Source organism: Corapipo altera, unplaced genomic scaffold (assembly GCF_003945725.1).
Source record: "Corapipo altera isolate COAL_440 unplaced genomic scaffold, ASM394572v1 46, whole genome shotgun sequence".
Classification (NCBI taxonomy): Eukaryota; Metazoa; Chordata; class Aves; order Passeriformes; family Pipridae; genus Corapipo; species Corapipo altera.
Genome location: NW_020884883.1, coordinates 11,245,031 through 11,266,642, shown reverse-complemented (window position 1 = coordinate 11,266,642; position 21,612 = coordinate 11,245,031). Strand labels below are relative to the sequence as shown.

General features: G+C 37.1%; 1 protein-coding gene across 2 annotated transcripts; it reads right to left on the bottom strand.

Annotated features, from left to right (window-relative positions):
• Positions 1–2,755: 2,755 nt before the first annotated feature.
• On the bottom strand, positions 2,756–20,727 carry DDX1 (DEAD-box helicase 1). 2 transcript variants are annotated; one of them, XM_027641069.1, is made up of 26 exons: positions 20,640–20,727; positions 20,040–20,091; positions 19,152–19,215; positions 18,594–18,623; positions 18,277–18,373; positions 16,905–16,952; positions 16,683–16,766; positions 15,687–15,770; positions 15,169–15,245; positions 13,881–13,953; positions 13,692–13,768; positions 12,876–12,990; positions 12,255–12,393; positions 11,176–11,236; positions 9,932–10,030; positions 9,161–9,250; positions 8,420–8,608; positions 7,320–7,371; positions 6,672–6,818; positions 5,872–5,963; positions 5,268–5,340; positions 4,737–4,809; positions 4,580–4,622; positions 4,279–4,374; positions 3,405–3,525; positions 2,756–3,086 (listed from the first exon to the last, which is right to left on the bottom strand). In XM_027641069.1, exons 1-26 carry the CDS (start codon positions 20,653–20,655, stop codon positions 2,956–2,958), a joined length of 2,223 nt encoding a protein of 740 aa, XP_027496870.1. In that variant the 5' UTR covers positions 20,656–20,727; the 3' UTR covers positions 2,756–2,955. The 2 variants fall into 2 exon arrangements, with proteins under 2 accessions (XP_027496870.1, XP_027496871.1); XM_027641070.1 differs by lacking the exon at positions 20,640–20,727 and adding an exon at positions 20,475–20,548.
• Between the last annotated feature and the right edge of the window lie 885 nt (positions 20,728–21,612).

Here is a 21,612-nt window from a genome sequence, read left to right as displayed (position 1 = left end):
AAGCTGAAGCACAGCAAACATGCCTACATGAAATTTGCTGACAGAATTCTAAAGCTAGTAAACTGCAATGAATACTGCCGGGGGCACTTACAAACGCCTAATTTTTGGTGCTGTTTTCAGTTAGCCAGCCATAGAAATCAACACCGAGAAGAAAAATAAACACAGTTTTGACATGTACAGTAGCAAGAATTAGCTTTGTATCCAGAGGAAGAACAAGCCATTTAAAGCAGAAGTTAGTTGATTAAATATCTGAACAGCTTAGACTGCATGTTTATTCAAGCTGCGACAAGAAGTCAGTCAGCGAAGCAGAGGCCCTTCATTGTGAGTTTGTGCTCCACACAAACAGCTCTAACAGCTTTAAGTTCTTTTTTGTTTAGGAGTTTGTTTGTTTCTAAAGAGAAGGAGAATGTAATTGACCCAGTTGGAAGCAGTACGCTGCTGTCGGAAAGGCCTCTCTAGCCATACACGAGACATCAGCACCACCACGAGGCAGTCAGCTGCTACTCAGCAAACAACGAGTAACCAAAAGCACATTTGGAACCTCCACTCCCCATCACCTGTAGCATACACACACAAAGCATCCTACAGATCTGTGTACACTTACGTATAAAGACACAAATTTAGGTAACTTAATTTCAACAAAACTTTCTTTTTGCCTATCACTTGTAACGTTCCCAATGAAATGTACATCATCTGATGTTGAAAAATCCTGTTATTAGGTATGTGCTTACTTGAAGTTCCACTGTGCAAACATCTTCCTATCTTGACTGATGTGAAGGGAAGTCAGTGTTTGGTTCAAGAGGCAGTTAAAGCTTTTAACTGGAATCATGTCAATCTACCTAGATCTAGCTTATCACTTATTGTTACCAGGCATAAAGGCATATGCATTCCAAATAAAAATAATAAGACAGGGAACATCCAGGGACTTCACATCAGGTACAACTGTTTGAAATGAATTTGGTATAATTCAATTCAGCTATTTTATTTTTTTTTAAGATTTTTTTTTTTAATAACCTTACTTGCTTTCTGAAAAAATGTGAAGTTTTCTAGTAAGTTCGTCTTTTTAGTTTTTTAACACAGCAGCAACAGGAAGTAATATAAAAAACCCAGACCAGATCCCTCAAAAGAATTGCAAGTAGTTTATGTGCCATCTCATCTAAATATTTTTCCTAGAGATTACTCATTAGGGTAGTGGGAATTTTCTACTGTTGAGCACAAGATAAAGTTCTTGACATTTTGGACCACAAACTGTTTCTCCCTGTACCTCCCTCATGCTACAGCATTTGAAGGCATATCAGGAAAACCCTTCTGAAAGTATATAAAGCCATTGTAGTAATTTCAGCTCCTGTACCAATGAAATACAACTTTTAAGTCGGTATTGGCATACATAAAGTTATATGCCTAAAGCAATTTTCATTTCTAGCATGGCTTTTTCTCAGTCCTAGTCATGATTTGTAATTATTCACTAAAAGATGGATATTTGGATACCCAACAGCAAATCTTGAAAGCTATCAGCACTTTGAACATGTAGCAAATTTAAAATGTTACACTTCAACAAAAAGATTGATGCTCATAAAACTTTGATTCTATCTATTCACCATTTCCCCCTGATTTAGAAGTATTCCCCAATATATGTCTACTTTAAACTAGATGTAACTATCTTTACTCTCACCTTCAATTGGCAAACATGCATGATCTGTTTTCTGCTGTATCAAAAGTTATTTTAGGCATTGCAATTAATTTTGACTTATGGTGGGTAGATTTCATTACTCTTGTCTAACGAGAGCAATGCAACACATGGTAGAGCTTTTCTTCCCGAGTTCTAATGATAAGCATCCCATGTGACCTCCCCTCTCCTCAGGACCAGATAACATCACATAGCCATTGTAAATTTAATATTTTGTTTAAATTAATGAGAAACTTATGTATTTCATTATAATACTTGGGACTCTCAGTCTGCCCTCTCCAGGTAACACTACACAAAAAAATTATTTGCTCAACCTGAGTTTGATTGTCACTGTTTCCTGGAAGGAGATGGAATGTCCTGCGAAAAAAAGTTTACACAAGGAAGGCAAGAGGTTAGTTTGACTCTCAGTCATTGGCATTTCCAATGATCTACGGTATTTTAGATGACAATTTGTAGGCAAAGTCACTAAAATTTCTCATTATCATTAGAAAGTCACTAGAGAAAAAAGTTAAAAAAGAATTCCAAATCAGACTACAGTAACTTCATCTGAACAAATTCAACCTGTCTAAAAGCAGCCCAAGAGGCATTAAGTACTCCAACTGCTGCATGAAAAAGCTTTTTCTGCAAATTTATGAATTGCTTTGATACTAGCATGTTACTCTATGACCTCAAAAGTATTGTAGGATTCTTTGTACAAGATCCATTTTAGAAATTTAAGACACATTACCTCTGAGAAGTCTAGAACTACAGAACCAAAATGCAGTTATCAGCCTAGATGTAGGGGTTTAGGACAACCAAGAGCTTCAAATACACACTTCAGGTCTGTTTTTTTTTCATATTCAGTATCTTAAATATAAACAGCTGTATGAATACGGATGCATCTTTAAAAAACCCAACATTAAAAAATTACAGTACACAGATAGTTAAGTAATTTTAATTCTTTTCTTTGAAGAACATAAAACTCCTCCCAGATTTGTTTAACTACACTTGTATTTTCGATAAATCAAAATCTATGTGGAAGAATGATTCTGCAAAATAATCCCGTAAGGCAAAAGAGCAAACAAACCATTTCATCTTCGACTTGTTTTATTTTATTAAGACAACAGCTAACTCAGAGTTAACAGTGCTGAGCACTCTCTGTTCATCATGCAAGAAGTATACTTAGTTTTAATCGTTTTCTAACTACTCTACTCAGAGACAGTATGAGATTTTTGCATTCACAGGGTAGAGCATTTATTAACTCAAGCCTTATATCAAGTGTGGCACAATCAGAATGTTCTGAACAGCTGGTTAGGAAGATAGCCAAGATGCAAGAAAGATGTCTGAGCCTCCTTTTCAAGGGCAGCCAACTCCTGTACCGTAGGTGCCAGAATATCCACATGGCCTTTATAAAGTCCACCTGCCAAAAGACACACAATGTAGATGATGTATTCAAAGCCATTTTTCAGCAAAACTAATAGTGCTTAACCACAGTCATTTAAAAAGTTAAAGTAACTTAGTTACCTTGTTAAAAAAGGCATAAACAAAACAAAACCAGGCATACACACACTCTTGTCACTTGCAACCGTAGGCTGCATGCAACAAATGCAGAAGGCAGCTAAGAATGAGAAGCTCTTTATAATCTATCATTCTGTAGTTACACAGAAGACAACCACGAAACTGAGCACTGCAAGCAGGCAAGTATACCAAGGTAACTCTAGAGTAGTTCATTGCTTACCACCCAGAGCTCTTTTCTGCCCATATGTAACTTTCCCGTCAAAGTCATCCACTGGTACTTTTATGTCTGGTTCAATTTGGGCAATAGTGCAGTTTAAGTGTTCTTCAATCTCCCCCAGCAACTAAAAAAAAAAAAGTTTTCAAGTTCCTTTATAAGTCCAAGTCTCCGTCAAACCACTGTTCTGAACAGTCACATTCAAGTGCATTTTCAACAGAACAGTACACAGAAAACAATTTGGTCACAGACACCAAAGACTAACATGTTTTTTTTTGCTCAAATAGACAATACAAGTTCATTTCCAACGTCACTATGTTTTTACCCTACCTAGAAGCCATTATTTCACATTCTACCCTAATTATGTGAACAAGGCTACTTCATAATAAAGAGTTCATAGACCAAGCTTATTTTACTACAGATGATGTATGATTTGCCCTTTATTATAGCAAGAAGGCAAGAACTGCTTTTTACCAAGCATATATGGTTGGTATACAAATCCCAATTAAAACCTACTCAAGTGACACTATTTCCAGGTTAGAGAAACAACAGTTTTAAGTTACCTATAGCTTTGCAACAAACCATCTAAACAAAAGTGTGTAACTAACATAACTCTTAACAGATTTTGATTAGGAAGACTACAGGAAAGCTGAAAATAAGACTCCAACAGAATTAGTTGGGAATATTACAATAAACTTTAATAATTAAACAATTATAAAACATACAACTAGCAAAATTTTTTAATTTTTTCTTCAAATGGAATCAAAAGTTATAAGGACCCCAAAGCTAGTTTTGTATTTCAACTACACAGCTAAACAAAGAACTGTATCTCAGAGTCTTTTAGAGGAATTAGAATATTCTGGTTAAGCAAAATGTTTACCTGCATCTCATTGTACCATATGGTACAACCTCCTTCTTCCTTCAGTCTAGTATTGTAACACCCTTTTCCACGACTACTGCATACATGATACCAAACCTAGAAACAGAAGAAAACTTGTAAACTTTGTGAAATATAGTTGAGTATGTTTATTTTGACTAATTATAGCATGAAAAAGAATTTAGGTATCTGTTTAAAATCCCTTTCAACTAAGCACAGACAAGCAGTTTTTCAATGCAGGACATTTAAGTCAAATAGCAGCTGTGGATAGAACTTCAGATGTTCACCTTTGGAGTATAATTACCTTTTCTTTCTCTTTTGCCACAAGGGAGATTGCCAAACCCATCCTGAAATATTAGGGAAGAAAAGAGAGAAATGTATTTCAGTAACTACTGCCAACTTGTGAAACAACAAAAGAAAGTATCAAGAAATCACGGTGGCTACTCTGGACACATACATACCTCTCAGCTCTGCCCACTCTCCCAATTCGATGAACATAGTTCTGTTTTTCATCCGGGAGTGTCACATTGATAACTGTGTAAGACAGACACGACCCACAGACAACACAAGAACTTCTGTTTTAATGTATGAGCTAAGGTCAGAGACCAGACACCTAAAATAACACTTTGATTGCTGCAATTCCTCCCCTTAGCCCACATACGTACTTTGTTCTATTACAAGAATTACAGGCATCATCACCTGCAATACCTTAAGGTACACTTAAGGCTTCCACTCTCAAACTGCTTTTTCCATGACTACTTTTTGGCAAGAATGGAAAACGAAATGAAGAATCCCCAACAATACAGATCATCATCAGGTATTTGAGAAGGCATGGTGAACAACTAATTTAAAAATTGCTTAGTTTAAGCCTTTAACATCTACACCTTTTTAAATTATGCTGTAGGTGATATTTGTTTTAACAAGTGGACAGGACTGCAAATATATTGAAGCTCTGTGCAATTCAACAGCTTAAATTTAGAGTTATATCTTACCATATGGAACACCATGAATATCAATTCCTCTAGCAGCAACATCTGTGCAGATCAAGAAACGGACATCTCCTCTCTACAGAGACATAGTTATAAATAAGTGTTATGCTAAATAAAGCAAACAAAATCCCAGGCAATGAAACCACAGTCCTTCACACCTACTTCACCTTTAAGTGGCTTTGTACATTTAGGAATACTTCAAATAAAGCATGAATAACTCAACCCATTTACATCCTTATTTCTTTCCCCAACAGCATAAGGCAAATATAAATCGATGAACGGCTTAATCAAAACCAAAGTTTAAGTAAATTTTTTTTTAAATAATCAAGTGATAAAGACTTTAAAAAACAATGTAATTGCTACAGAGCTTAAAGTTAGTGGGTTTATTTGAAATAAAACCTATCTTCTCAATTCAAACTCACAAAGGTCATATTGACTGACAATACAGATTTCCATCGACAGAAATTGTGCCTCACCATTTCAGGAAGCGGGACATAGAGCATGTGAATTCAATTTATTTTAAAACAGAGAACTAGGAACAGAAATTAACAGATAAATTCAGATATTGGCAAGTGAGTAAAAAGCCTTCAAGAATCTGCTACATCACCTTAAATCTTTCCAGGTTTTGCTTTCTTTCTTGAGGTTTTCTGTCACCATGCAGACAGACACATGAGAATTGATGTCCCTTCCTATCAGGGCCTGAAAGAGCAGACATGCACGAATAACATCACCTATGACACAGAGCTACAGAGAACTTGGGAAAAAAAAGTACATTTTTTTGGGCAAAAGTCTCAACTCAGGGAAATTTCACTTATTTTATTACCAACTACTGAAACAGGCAGTGTTGGGGGACAAAAAACCAAGGCAAATAGTTAAACACCTTTCCTCCCTCCTCCCCAGAGCAGGTCTGTGCAGGTATTTCTCCTCACTCCTTCCTACTCTAGATCTCCCCCTTTCTTCAAATGTGTGTCTTCACTTTTCTCCTCACAAGTCCCCTTTCACTGTTGCCGTGTTTTCTCCCACCTTTCTTCATGTATACACTTGTACACACAGATTTCTTCCCATGTTTCTTGCCCTTACCAACCATCACTTTTACTAATACATGTTTCAGCAGAGGCACCATATACTCTTCTTATTGGTTCAAATTTTGGTGCACGGTGGGTTGTTTCCAGCCATTTCAGAGCTGTCTGGAACAGGTACAGGGCAGTTCATGGCCTTTTGCCACAAAGGGCACCTCTGCAGCTCCCTGCTACCAAACCCTGACTTTAATGCCCAGTCAATATGTAAAAAAACTGAAGCACCATTTTATTTGTGTGGGGTTGTAATATTGGTGAACTCTATCATACAATTTTGGTGTTGAAATAAACAGGAAAGTGAGCAGAGTAAGCTTTACACAAAAGATATTACCTCCACCCTGTTGGATGAAGTACTGCTCCATATTATCACAGTCTATTTTAGTCCTGCAGAAAATAATGGCTTGATCCATCTTGTGCTCTTTGATTGCCCGAACAGTGTATTCTCCTTTTAGAATTTTAATAGCTTCAGACCACATTTCTAAATAAAAGTAAACAAGTTATTTCACTCAAATTCTTTAAAAAAAGTGAAGAGTCTTTGAACTGCACACATTTATAGTTTTCTCTAGCCTTCCAGTAGACAAACTTTTATTATCAGAGCAAGTAAGATAAGTCTTCAGTTTTCATCTCTTCCCTCCATGCTCCCCTGTTGCAGCAAGCTGATATAATACAGAAAGAACAAAACCACTCAGAAGTTCCAGGTTTTGTCTTATACACACCAACAAATACCTGTTGTTTACAAATCTGCAAAATTCATATTCAAGTCTTTCTTTCCCACTCCCCAGTTACAGAAACACATTTCTCTTCCTAACTATAAAAACGTAGAAATAAAAATTTGGAGGAACATGACTAAAGACCAGTATCTACTATAATTTACCTTTACTTCATAACATTTACAAAGGAGCATTTCAGAAGCCACTAGTTCATAACATTTACAGAAGAGCATTTCCTAAGCTATTGCTTAACTAGTGTTGCTGATTACCTGGAGTGTTAGCGCCAGGTCGTGTATTGTCTTTTGCATGCACTTCATCAGTCTAGGAAAAACACAAACAAAAAAGCCCCCCCCCCCCCCCAAGTCATTAGTCCACACTTCACAGAGGAAATGCTTAATTCCATTAATTTACAACTAGCAAGAAATTAAAGTTTATAAGTAATCTTAGCATTCTGTTCTCCCACCAGAAAAAGTTAATCTACCTTTAGCTAAAGAAAAGTCTTAAGTTTAAGCACAAAAAACTTGCTCATAAAAAAGGGCAATAAAATTATTATGTAGACACTGTACAAAAGACACCTTTCTACACAAAGGGAAGAATTAAAAACACCCAAACCTGAAAAAAAAAAAAGGTATTGTAGAACATGGCTAAATCATATAACCACAGCTGTTCCTCATCTTTTTCCCTATGCTAGGCTGAATCAGATATTAACTTAAAACTCAAGAGAAATAAAGTCATACTAAGACTTAATTAAAAGGTACTAACATAACTAACAAATAGAGGTTCAAGAAATAAGGGGTTAAGAAAACCTTTAGACTTGTAACAGCATAAGAGCTGGAAATACAGTCCAGGTTATTCAGAACTTGAAGACTAAAGACTGGAACAACAACCACAACCTTCTCACATGGAGAGGTGTCAGGTAAGTGCAGAATTTAGAGTCTCAAATGTAGTCTTACACAAAACCCATTTCTCTAAAAATTGCTCCTCTCGCATTGCTTAGAGACAAAACTACCTCACAGAATGATCCATTTTGGCAGGTTTGTTTCCTCCTCATCAGTCAGAAAAGAGAGGTACTAGCTACAGTTAGGCCACAGGCCATTAACTGTGAAATGAGTGAAAAAGCAGTGCAGTGCCATTGTTCTCTAGTACAAATCAGACTTACTTTATCAAGCTCTTTCTCAGTTATGTTTGTAATACTGAGCTGTTCAGAAACAGTGTCACTACATCACCAATATTATGCTGACTACCATGGAACAAACCATTTCAGATATACTAAGCTGTTCCAATAGCCAGCAAAGATCCTTCAACATTATGCCCCTGTTCTGAAGGTTAAATAAGTAAACACAGACAAACAACCTTAAATTTCACTTACTCTGATATGATTCTTGCCGAGCCTTTCCCAAAGTTTATCAGCTTTTGGATTTACAGGCACAACTACATGGTGTACAGTTTCAGGGACAGAATCTTCTCCTTTCAAATCAACCCAGGTGGGAAAATGCATGATCTTTTCAGATAGTTTTTTCACATCAAAAGAGTGGAGTGTTGCAGAGCACACAATCACCTAAGAAGAGACATATGGATACCACTGAGGATAAAGATTCTCCCAACCAAAAAGGTGAGAGTAGAACTTGAAGAATGTTATGTAGTTGAACAGCATCACGTAGCACAATAGAAAGAGTCCCTGACTGGATTTCCTCAACACAGAAACCACTCAGCTGGTAAGAGTCAAGACAAAATAATTTGCTTAACTATTCTCTTACAAAGACCCAATCACTTAATAGGAAGAAAGCAGAACTACTGAAAGCTGATGAATCAAGATTATTAGCACATTAGAAATCATAACTTATGTAGTTATTTTTCAGATATGTTTATCTCTAATAATTCAAATTAAACTGAAAACTGCTAAACACTGGGCTTCAAGATCTAAAATCCTAAAAATACATATTCACAGGCAATTACTGAACCCATGAACAAGTGTTAGTTTTGGACAAGGGTTATAACAAACTCCACTACAAAGAAGTAGACTGCATGCCAAGTAACAGTTAAAGTAGAGCACATGGCTAACAAAACCAAACCCATAAAAAGCCAACAAAACCACAAATAGATTCTATACCTGAAGTCTCTTTCCATCTGAAGTTATCTGAGGAATTTGACTGTGTATCCTGTTTATGAAATCTGAGTATCCCTGGAGGAGAAGGCCATCCTACATGGGAATAAAATAAAAGAAATAAAGCTGCATTTCTTCTTTTTCATTCCTCAGTCTGTACACTTAAGTAAGCAACACACTTGTAATCTCAAAAGGTCTTGCTTTTAATTAACTGGACAGGTCAGTGCATGGCCAGGATATTATTACTAAGGAGAAAAAGATATAGTAAAATTTGGAGTATTTTCAAGTACAGCTGCTGTGCTTCACAGTAAGATCAGCAACTTCTCCTAACTAATACCCCAAGCCATTTAATCTTTCTGAATATTCAGTTGTACCACAACAGATCAGAGAGCTGTGCTCATTTCACAGCATATTGACTGCAACATTCATCAGCTTCAGGACCTGCTAGGTTAACTAACATTCTGATCTTGTCTTTGTCCTTCACGTTCCCTGCACAGGGACAGACTTCACTACTTTGTGAACACAGTTTGAAATATATTTTTCTAACAGAAAATTTTCAAACAGACTTAACAGAGAGGCTACAAGGGGAAAAAAAGTATGTAGGTTACTATGGTTACAAATAACAAGAGGATTAAGTTGGAACAGTCTATAAGTAGCTAATTGTTGTTTCACTGAAATATCAAATACTGTAGAACAATGACACTTCATTTACTCTTCCTGCAAACATCATATTGCATTTAAGAACAGAATTTAAGCAGCACTTAGTTGTATACATACAGCTTCATCCAGAACCAGGAATCGAACTTGAGATAAATTAATCTTCCCCGTTGAGACCAGGTCATCCAGCCTTCCAGGAGTTCCAACAACAATATCCACCTATGAAATACATAAAGAGTATGAACTGGTCCCATAAGTCCCATAGAGGCACTGTCAGTTTTATCTAAGTTTAACATCACGATACAATTATCGGTATAATGCCTTCTTTTCTATTACTTATAACTTCATAAAATCCTAGAGTAATTTGGGTTGGAGGGAGCTCTGAGATCATCCGGTCTCCACTCCCCTCATCACATGCAGACAAAGGACAGTTTCCAAGTTGCTTTAGGTCGCTGCCTTATACAATTTTCATTACCTTTAAGGAGAGAGATCCTACAACCTCCCTTGGCAACCTGCATTTTCCATGGCCATTTCACTGTTCAGTGAAACACTGCTTCTATGGACATTTCATTAGCAGAACCTGGGAAGTGCCCCTTCTCTCCTCCCATGCCCCACAAGCAGTTTAACTTCGTTATCTAAAGCCAAACAGATTTGTTTTTAAATGGGGATAAAAAAAATTTAACTTTTCCCACTGTGGAAGAACACAAAGTCTATCAACTATAGAAATAACTTAAGATTTTGTCAGACAGAAGGGTGCCCCATTACAAATTCAGCATTCACATAAAAGTCTATTAATCTTCCAGTTCAAGTAAGCTTAAGAGAAAATTTATATTTTGGCAGCTAGAATCACCGGAAAATTTATCAAGAGCGACTTGTTCTCATTTCCAAAAACGAGCCTTAAATAAAAAAATGACTCTGTTCTCCCTACAGGATGACTGAATTGATTGTACATTCCACGCTGCTCAAGCCAGACCAGTTCCTTCTGTGTAAGACTGATCTGCAGTGTAGGTTGACCTTGATAATTGCAGACTAGTTTTATTCACATAAACATGGAACAGAAGTCATTGGGAAAACTGTCTTGTTTGTTAAGGACAAATGGCAAAAAGTTACACCTTTATTTTAAAATTTTCAGGAGTACTCAGGCTTCAACAGAATTTGACTAAGTACTATGAGCACTTGTATTGACAATTGCCATGGAAGTAGAACTGCTACACTGGTGCAACATAAGCTTGTTATGAACTACACATTTTCTTTTTAACAGGTTTACAGGAGTTACAAGAAGCACCATTACTATTCTCTAGTAACATGATCATGAGTTATTCAGAACCCAAGCTATTAAAACATATGAAAAAAATACAACTTACTCCTTGTTCCAATACTGAGAGTTGATCTCTTGCAGCAACACCACCAATAATTAGCAGCTCCCTAAAATTGCATCAAAATATTTCACTTTTACCCATTTATTATATTCGGAAGTACATTAAACATCGGGCTGAAGACTGTTTCTTTTATTAGTAGCTGATGATTAACAGCTCTAAACAGTAATTTTAGGAACAAAATAATAGGAAAAAAATTTGAAAATTCATCCCATGACATCTAGTGTATTTTAATTCAAGCGAAAGATTTGTTACTGAATTGTATTTGAATTTAATTACTTTATCACTGTTGTAATTAAATCCATTAACACCATAATCAATTTAGTCTTATAAAAAAATCTGTTCCTTAAGAACACCTTAAAAATAATGTTAGTTTACTAAAGTTTCTTGTGTTCCTGAAAGTTAGAAATGCAAATAACAATAAACCAAGTGAATCCTACATTATAGCTTTCCTCTTCCCATTGCTAATCCCCTGTAATTATAGTAAACACTCTTGTAAATTGACTGCAGTTTAGTTTAAATTTTAGAAGCACAGTCAAAGCAGAAACAACTTTAAACCAAAGCAACTTGTAGACTATTCATTTTTCAGAATTTCATCTCCATGATAATTTGTCCTGTAAGCACATGAATGTAAACAGAGCAGACCCTATATACAACTATTTGTTGGAGATGAAAAATACACAAAATGAGGGGGTAGAGGGAGATGGGGGCAGGAGGATGTTCAAGAGAGAAGGGTAGTAAGTAGCTAATGATTTCAGTCAAAAAAAGGATGTGAAGTATCATATTAATTATCATTGATAATTAAAAAAATCCCACCCACCAGATCTGTCATACCAGAAAAAGGCAGTCCACAGATAAAACACATTAAACTCCCCCCCCCCACCTTAAGTGGTCTGACTGTAGATGAAAAGTCATAAGGTTGCTTGGTAGTACATTATTAGGGAGACTATTATTAGCAGCACTGCAGATTAAGGTCCATTTAGCTACAGAGTGGAACACCACCCATGCCCCCATGAAGTCACATGCATGGACAATATCATAAATGCAAGTAACAGATTCACTGTTACCTTAATTTGGGATTATCAACATATTTTTTGAACTGCTTCACATTGTTCAAAGTTTGTTCTGCCAGTTCTCTTGATGGCTCTACAATCAATGCTTTTGGAGCATTTGGAAGGTTCTGTGTTTGAACCACTTGTGCATTTCCTAAGTGGAAAAAAATAGCCATTAAGACAAACTGCATTCCTATCTTGGAATTTTTGACTGGAAAGAAACTTGGGTTTTCTATTGATAATTGAAACGGTGTCATTCTAAATTTTCCATTAAAGGGGGATATTATTGCTCACTTAATCATTAATAGCTTCAGACTAATATTCAGAAATTACAAGTGGGTATACTGGTCATGCAGGATAATTCATTTTATTGCAGAGCATAAAGACCCACACTTATTTTTAAGATAACACTGTTGAGTAACTCAGTTGAACTTCTCATTTTATCTGATACATTTCTAAATTCAAAACCTTAAAGGCTATTAAAGAGGAAGAAAATTTGGTATACTTTAAAGAAAGCACTAATATCTCTTCATTACTACTTTAAGATCTTACTGATAGTAATTAAAGGGATCAAAAGATGCTATGTAACACAATCTGAATATAGAAACAAGAGAAGCATAAAAAAATCTAACCTACCTGAATGCTGTGATTTTACAACACTACCATCAGGAGCCTTGCAAAGGCCAACATAGCCATCTTTTGGTGGAAACTTGAAATCTTCTTCACCAAAATTGAATTTCAATTCAGCATTCTAGATTTCAACAAAGTTGTATCATACAGACAGTCTCAAAAGACCATGTAAAATGAGAAACAATTCAATAGTGAGAAACCAGCTAGACGAGGAAGAGGGGAAGGGCCTTTTTCTTCCCATCCTACACATTCCTCTTCCCCAAGTTGTCACAGAAATCTTGCTAGAACTTAAAACCCAAACAAGGAAGAAAAAAAAAAAGCCAACAGAAACAAAGTACTTTTTCTAAACTTGTACATTTCTCTAACTACTTACACATTTTGCTAAAATCTTTACTTCTTGAGAGATCAACCCAGAAACACTAACTCCAGAAAGACATACTACTACATTACTGTAATGTCAAGAATTCAGAAGAAGTGAAATGGGAATTCTGGCACTTTCAAGCTAATTGTTTATATCTGTTGAATCATAGTATATCAAAGTTTAATACAAGCGAGATAGCAGTGGTATTAAGAATTAGTTATCCGTGCTTTTACCCTTATTTTCAAGTATTAAAATTATAATTTAAATATTTAACTTAAATGGTACTCAAAGCTAACACATATTTTTGAGACCACTTTAGTAGTGAATACTGGCAGACCAAAGAAAACTGAGCACAACTACAGTAACTGTAGGTGGCTATGTGAATTTTACACCTAAGTAGTTTGCTATCAAACCCAGAACAATTGTAATGATCTTGGAGATCTGTGATATTCCTAAGTTACCTTCAGTACACAAGCTGCAAAAAGTGCTTGGTTCTTTATGTGTGGTGGGATTTCAAACGCAAGGCCGAGGTCCTTTCCTGAAAGCAGGGTTAGTTCAGTCAGACTCTGCATGTGTGTGCATGTCTCTCACTGCCCCTCATCCAATAAAAGGATCCCAATAAAATTTCAAAGAAAGTGAATAAAACTTACCATTTTTTGAAAATTTTATTTGTCCTTTATCTATGTCTAGATAACATCCAATTGTATCGTGCATAGTGAATTCCTGTAAAAAAGAATAGTTGTGAAGCTAAGAGATTTTAGTGTTCAGTGCTTACATTCTGTCAACTTTTAGTTTTCCCACTTCTCTATTAAATGCTGATTCTTGAGAGAAGCAAGTTCAATTTATTCCAGTAAGACCACTGTCAATAGCTTGCACATTTTTATTTGGTTACAAACCTTCAGTAAATGGCCCAAGTGATCTTAGATATTCAGACACTTATTACTGCTTTAAATTTACTTTAAAAACCAAACACACTGACAATGATACATTTAAGTCATTTACCTGGAAGTATTCTGCACTACAGAAAAGTGAATTAGTCATGTATTTATTAGCCAATGTGAATCTAAGCTTAGAGCACCAAACATGGCACCTATATTTTGACTATACAAAAAGACTAACTCTCGAAAGTGTTGCTATATGCATGGTATGTATACTTAAATATGTTATTCAAATATCTTGAAATCTATTAATTGTAAAGGTATTCAATAAAATCTATATATTATAAAGTGTTTCACTACTAGAAGAGCTACAAGAGTCCTAAAAGTTGCAAGTCTCATGGCACTGAGACTTCATTAATACCACAAAAAGAATTGAGTTTCTGCTGTAATATTCATATTTATATAAATTATCCTTAAACATCTGAACTCAACTGGCATACTACACAAAAAACACCCCAGATATTCCCAGTAGACACTGCAGAAATGTACATTAAGGTACTGGCAAACCCAACTCAATAGCCAGAAGAAGTGCACCACTGTGTCTTACTAGCACTTTGTCATGCATTTTGACATATCAGAGTTACACAGTTAGTTCTACTTTAACTACTAGTAAACAGAATATGATGCCCTCACTTGGACATTCACCAAGGTATACAGATGGGTTGCTTTGTTCAAAGTAAAACTGAAATAAGTCAAGACATAAATCCCAGAGATTAGTTAAACTCTAACCTGTAACACACAGAAAAGTTTTAACTTTTAGATAAGCATCAATATATTTGTAGTCTAGCCACAATCATAAGTCTCAAGCTGATAATTGTTAATAAGCTTAATCTGTTAATAAGCTTTTTTTATCGAAAAATGATTCAATGCTTCATTGTACTTTTGCAAGTGAACCTCCTTTAGAATTTAGCACTATTACAAAAGACAGTTGATTGTTACAGCACAAAACCAATATGCCAAACTTTTAATAATGTTTCTACTAAACATAATTCAAGCTTACCTCCCCATAGCTGTCAAATTGCTTGTTGTGAGACTTCTTACCAGTGCCACCAAAGCCAAAGCCAAATTTATCAGTGCCTGAAGACAAAACAAAGTGCAGACTTTTATCTTTTGGATGACAGCTTATGCTTTTTTCTCTTTGTTTCAGTAACTGAAATCTCTGACACTACCACGTGAACAAATAATACATACTGCTAACTACAGACTTCTGGCTTTGACATATATCAAACCAGTATTTTTGGTACCAGTACATTTATTGATTTCACTAGTCGCCAGTCATCTTAATTAAAAAAACCAAAATGGAAATAAAAGGCAGAAAGTCACAGAATGCAAGAAATACTGCCACCACCTAAGCAGATTTCCTCTTAGAGGAAGAAAAACATTTGCATAAAAAGTTGTCAACTCCCTGGTATCAGCATCCTTCCCAAGGAGCCCATTCTCTCCAACACTAGAACAGGACTTCAGCCATTCCATGTGAATATGAAAACTGTCTGTGTGATTCTTTTGAAGGAAACTCACCCAAATCTAGTGAAGCCTGCATAGTTGACCAACCGACTCTGCACAAGCCTTGGTCATGACAGGAAACTTCATAGTAGTATTTCCCTTTAAAAGAAAGAGAAAGGTTCTAAAACAACATCCAAATTCATCAAGGTGGTTCAGTCTGGCTACTTCCAAGCCCATGCAAGTCTAACATTCCCACCTCTGCTGAAAGTGCCGACCCCTATTGTGTTTGAGTGAAACGTTTCTGTAGGTACCTGTGCATGGAAGGAAGAAATCAGCAGGCAAAAGAGACAAAGCACACACTGAGAGGCAGCATGTGAAAGGCTCCAAAGGAACAATAAGCAAGAGACAACAGTGGTTCTATTGAATCCATGAGAACTGATAAACTCCGAACACCAGGTTCTGCCAAATCAGTACCAGATCAGCAGCATGCGCTAGCATCAACAACTGCCAGTGCACCTTGAAGCACATCCAACTGGCTGTTTTCTACAGACAGACTATCCAATTAACAGACAGACTATCCAATTATCTGCACACCTGATGAAACGAGACTGTTCTAGGGTCTTTCTCAACATCCCACCAGAACCACTGTAGTATCAGAATGATTCTGCTTCTGAGTCAAGTGTTGGGGTTGGCCTCCCAACTGTTGCTGCAACCACAGAACCATGAAACTTTTACATGCACATGTCTGTGTGAAGTGTGTAAGGAAACAACTGAAAGTACAGTGTGCACAGCTATTTCCTAATAGTAACAGTTTAATAAAATGCATTCTGATGAATATCAGTTACGATTCTCCCTCCTCTTACTCAGTCTCCTATCAGGGAAAAGGTAACTTACAATACAGGGAGAAGAAAGCAGAGGTACTGGTCACTTCAAAATCTTCAGCTAGCAGTACATTTGGTCAGATGGACAGTAAATTTTAGATGCAACCATCAACATTAACAATGGGTGATAAGCAGGCATTTCAGCTGAATCTTTTCTAGAAGAGTCCCCAAAACACAGTTTTATATCTACCTTTAGTCACGCCTCTAGTTGCTCTGCATCCATGCCATTCTTTAATCTCTCTGCTTTGACAACACAAACCATCTGATCCAATTGCTGAAAATTACAAGACAGTTTTAGTTAAAGAAATTGTCTCTCTAACTGCTTTTAAAAGAAAATTTCATGCATGCTTTCCTCTAGTTAATTCTTTTTTACCATTTTTACCATTTTCAGGTGAACATCAGGACAACTCACCAAAAGCTGATCCTCTATCGTACGGGTTCATTTGCCATTTATTGAGCACTAAGTTTGAAAGACAGAAACAGAAAAAGCAATAAATCAAAAGGCAAGCCTGGAAAACTCAAATTAGAAGTTCATGGTGTTTGGTTTAACTTTCTGAGTAAACACCTTTGTTCCAATGCAATTCACAGGAAGTCAAGATGAAGGTCTACAACTAAAAGGAGGGGCACAAATGCATAATGCAAATCTATTCTATGGAAGTTTACATTATTCTACTAAGGAGAGCACAGATTAAGTTACCTAAAAACAGAACTGAAAACATTGAAGACTTTTATAAAATAAGCCAGATATCCCACACAATCACAAATTCAGCTAGAAAATATCCAAAACTACATGAAGAGCAATCAATTTGGATGCATTATTTGCCATTTCTGTTCAAAGCTTACATTAAGATATTTTTTCAGGGCATCAGTTAAAATGTCATTACTAAAGAGCTAAGAAACGTGCATATAAAATTTCTGATTTCATCTTTCATATGCTCAATAACATGTAATAAAGTCTATATACTGTCACTCACATAAAACCCAATCTATATATACCACAGACAGGACAAGGTTATTAGCTTTACAGTTGCAAGCTTATTAAAACGAATGTTTAACAAACCCTCAGATACTGTGAGGATATGATCATGGTTACAATCCACTGTATATCACTGAATTCTGGCCCTGTGTGTTTCCTGCTCAGTTCAATGTTTACCAGTACAAAGGCAGCAACTCAAGGTGTTGTTATTCACTTCCAAACCTAGCTAGGGGCTGAAAGGAAGGCAACAGCTCTAGTCAGCACAGGAGAACTGAAAGACTCTACAGTGCTACCTCAGTCACACAAAAATAAGTTTGAGCCTAGAAGAGCCTTCTGCTTAAGCCCACTTAAGAGGTCCAAACCAACTGTGTGGTGTCATAGCTGGTGCCTCCTCTATTCCTGCATCAGAAAGATTTTTTTTTAACTCCTTTTAAGCTGGACATTACCAGCACTCCACATCTTGCAAGGTACTGAATTAGCCTGGCAAGGCAGTAAACTAGTATGGCTTTCAGAAGAACACTGAAAAGCAAGCTGTGGATCAGCCAGGCTTAAAATGAAAACAAGAGTATTACTAAGAGAATGTAGTCCAATGCACACCAGTTCTTTCCGTGATTCCACCAGTAAATTTATATTCACTAAATTTATATTCACTAATAAAATCCTGAGTGATGATTCTCCACTTACCTTAGCCGAAATCAAGGAAAAAATACTTATCTAATGGCAAGTTAGCTTAACTTCACTTTGGAAGATGGCAAAACAACACAAGTTAGTGTTCCAAACTTAAGGAGTCGGACATATAAAAACTTACCTGCCCCACCAGTTTTAATAGTGGCTTTTCCTTTCTTGCCTTCCATTTGGTCCTTCAGTGTTTCATAAACAATCTGGATAACTGGAATACTAAAAGCCTAAAATGAAAAGTTATTTTCATTCCACAATTTATACAGTTACTTCCAGCCTGGTTTTCAGGTACAATACTCAGGACCAGGAACACTTAAAAACATTCCTACATGTCTCTTGGTATAGACTATTAGTAATAATGCATACATATTCTCTCTGTATATCTGCCTACACACCACCTCTACCACTTAAGACTTATTTTCTGCTTATTTAAATTTGATTACTTACACCAGTTTTTCCACTTCCAGTTTCAGCAGCCTATAAGGAGAAAAATCAAAGAGTTTATAATAACCAGGACTGTAAGGAATGTTCTAGAATTCTATTTTAATAAATTTGCTTTTTAGCAAGTGTTACTTTGGTTACAGAATCAAGAACACAGAGATCCACAAAAGACACGATGGACAAGGCACACCAGTCTGGTGCCTTCGAGGTTATTGACACTGCAGCATTGGCTTAGGCAGTATCAGTCATGTTCCATACAGATCTGTGTCAGGTATTTACAGCCAAAAGGAGAACAGCTGAAATCAGACAGATCTCATTCATGTGGCAGTGTCTGTCAAGTAGTTAAAAAAACGAAGTCTAAAGAGAATGAATTCCATCTGCAAGAACAGCTGGAAACATACTAGGAACTCACAGAGGGTTTTAGCTGAAGAGTAGAGTTCCTACTGAAGAGGGACAGGAGAGCAAGTCTAACCACAGAACCTTCTGGAAAGAATGAAATTGACCCCACAAACAACAATTAAAAGACACAGGATTTCTGAGAACAGGCCTATCCTGAATACATACCATAAGTACATCACCACCTCCCAGGATCAGTGGGATGGATTCTGCTTGGATATCTGTAGGAAGACTAGAGGAGGAACATGTGAGCACATGTCAGTGTTGTGAGTAGAAAAAGAGATTTTTGCTTACATAGGAATTCACAGAAACCATGTGCAAGGTATAGCAGGTAAATGTTATTCCTCCTGGCTTGCAGCTAAGGAACTGAAAAAGATTCCATTTACAAGGAAAGTCTTTTACAAGGAGAGAGAAGGAGATGGACCTTGACAGAAGTGTCTAGTGGATGCAATGGATTCAGCTGCACCCTGACAAGAGGGCTACATCTCACATCACTATGCTAAACTATAAAAGAAACAGATTAACTATACATTCCTTTTCTTGCTTTCTTTAAAAGATTTTCCCTTTAAAGCCACTTACGCAGCCCATACTGATAACATTCTGAATAACAATTCAAAACCAACTCTGAGGTGAAATAATTTGGCCAAGTAAGTAACCAAAACCAGGAATAATGACTTTTTTAGAAGACTGACACACAAGCTTTAAGTCTGAAGAACACAAAATTAGACCAGTCTGGAAAACATCTACTAAACTAGCACCAATTATGTGACAGTTTCATCCAGTAATCCCATGATACATAATAAATAAATCAGAGGCACAGAGACTTTTATCAAACAAAACAACTGAAATGCAAGCGGTCATGCTTTGCTTGTTCAAGTTTAAATGTTACCACTGCAGTCATAATTTGTGTTCTTCAGTCTTTCACACTAAAGAGAACTGCATCAGATGTAATGACAGTTAGAAGAAAACTCATATCCACTTTGTTTTGACATGGCAATAGAGGTATCTTAAGAAGCATGCGTACATTGCTAAAGGCCCAAAGCCACTCCTACTTACAGCCAGTCCATCTCCTCCACTGCTTGAGCTATCTCAGGCATAACACCCATTTCTGTAAGACAAGAAAAAAAGGAACAAACAGGGTTATTTACCTCAACATAGCCCAAAAGATATCCACGTGTCAACACTTCCAGCTACAGACAAAAAAAAAAGTGACTAGTTTACTATTATAATACATTATATATATACTTTATAACTTGCTAAACTACATAACCAAGCAGAGATTCTCCTATAAAACCCTATTATTACCCACTGCAATACACAGAAAAATCATGATAAACCCCCTGTTCTTGAAACCAGTCAGACTGAGGAACGAGCCTGCCTTTTCAGCAGTTCCTTTGTCAGACCCATATATGCAGTAAAATATGTGAACCCATTTCGATAACCACTCCCGACAACTTGCAGAACCCCGACGAGCCGGGGAGAGGCACCTACATCCACACAGGCCTCTCGACCTCCAGCCTTATATGTGTTCAGCCACACAGTATCGCGGGCCCACACGGAGGGCGGCCCGGGGAGCCGCAGAGAGGCCGGGAGCCTGCGGGCAGAGGCGAGACAGTCCCGCAGCACCGACACCCCTCAGGGCCCCGCGCCACGTACCCGAGAACGCCGCCATCTTCGAGCCGGAACAGGCCAAGCACCTCAAGACGCAGGCGCACGGCTCGGCGCCGCTTTATGGGCCCGGGTGGGCGCAGGAGGCGCCGCGCGGAGCGTTCCGCCCCAGCCCCGGCCCTGCGCACCCCTCAGGGTGTTTTGTTCGCAGAAGTACCTTCACACACAAACACGCCAAGTTATTTTTTTAGGCACACGCTAATGAGGATGCATTGTTCTCCATTTTTTATCCAAATTCTCCAGTTTCCCCAATTTCTGCACAATCTTGTTCTAGGATAACTCCTAGTGAGTTAATCTTTGGGGTGAATCTTTAGGATGTTATTATAAAAACAAAATTGGATTGCAAGTGAAAAAAAATAGAGCTTCTACAGTTAGACTACGGGTCAATGGTGCGTTTGTCTTTTAAGTGGAAGACACAGTATAAACATTAGGAAGAAGTTCTTCACAGATTGCTTGGGCATTGGAATGAGCTGCCCAGGACAGTGGTGGAGTCACCATCCCTGGAAATGTTTAAGAAAAGACTGGATGTGGCACTTGGTGCCATGGTCTAGTAGGCAACGTGGTGTTAGGTCAAAGGTTGGACTCAATGATCTCAGAGGTCTTTTCCAATCTAGTTGATTCTGTGATTTTGTAAACTATTGCCTATTGTTTTCCATTGTGAAATACAACTTCAAGCTTTTCTAGGCAGCACTGAAACAGACACATCTGGTTCAAAGGCCAAATAAATACCAAGAATCTCTGACAATGTAGTTCTCTCAACTACTGTGTTGCAAATTGAGTAATGGTTTTGTCCTGGAGGCTTGTTTCAAGACCTTTTTTAAAACTTACTGAGCCCTACTGACTGCTAACTTACACTGTAGAAACAGGTGTCATGCAGAGAAAAATACAGCAGATATATTATACCTTAAGTACCGGGCTGTTTCTCGTATATTAATAATTCCTTTGGTAGTAACTTCCTTTG

Coding starts and splice junctions, on each gene's coding strand:
- DDX1 (XM_027641069.1), bottom strand. Junction 16,767..16,904: donor CGATAGAGGATCAGCTTTTG/GTGAGTTGTCCT, acceptor TGTAATTTTCAG/CAATTGGATCAGATGGTTTG. Junction 15,771..16,682: donor AACTAGAGGCGTGACTAAAG/GTAGATATAAAA, acceptor TTTCTTTTAAAG/GGAAATACTACTATGAAGTT.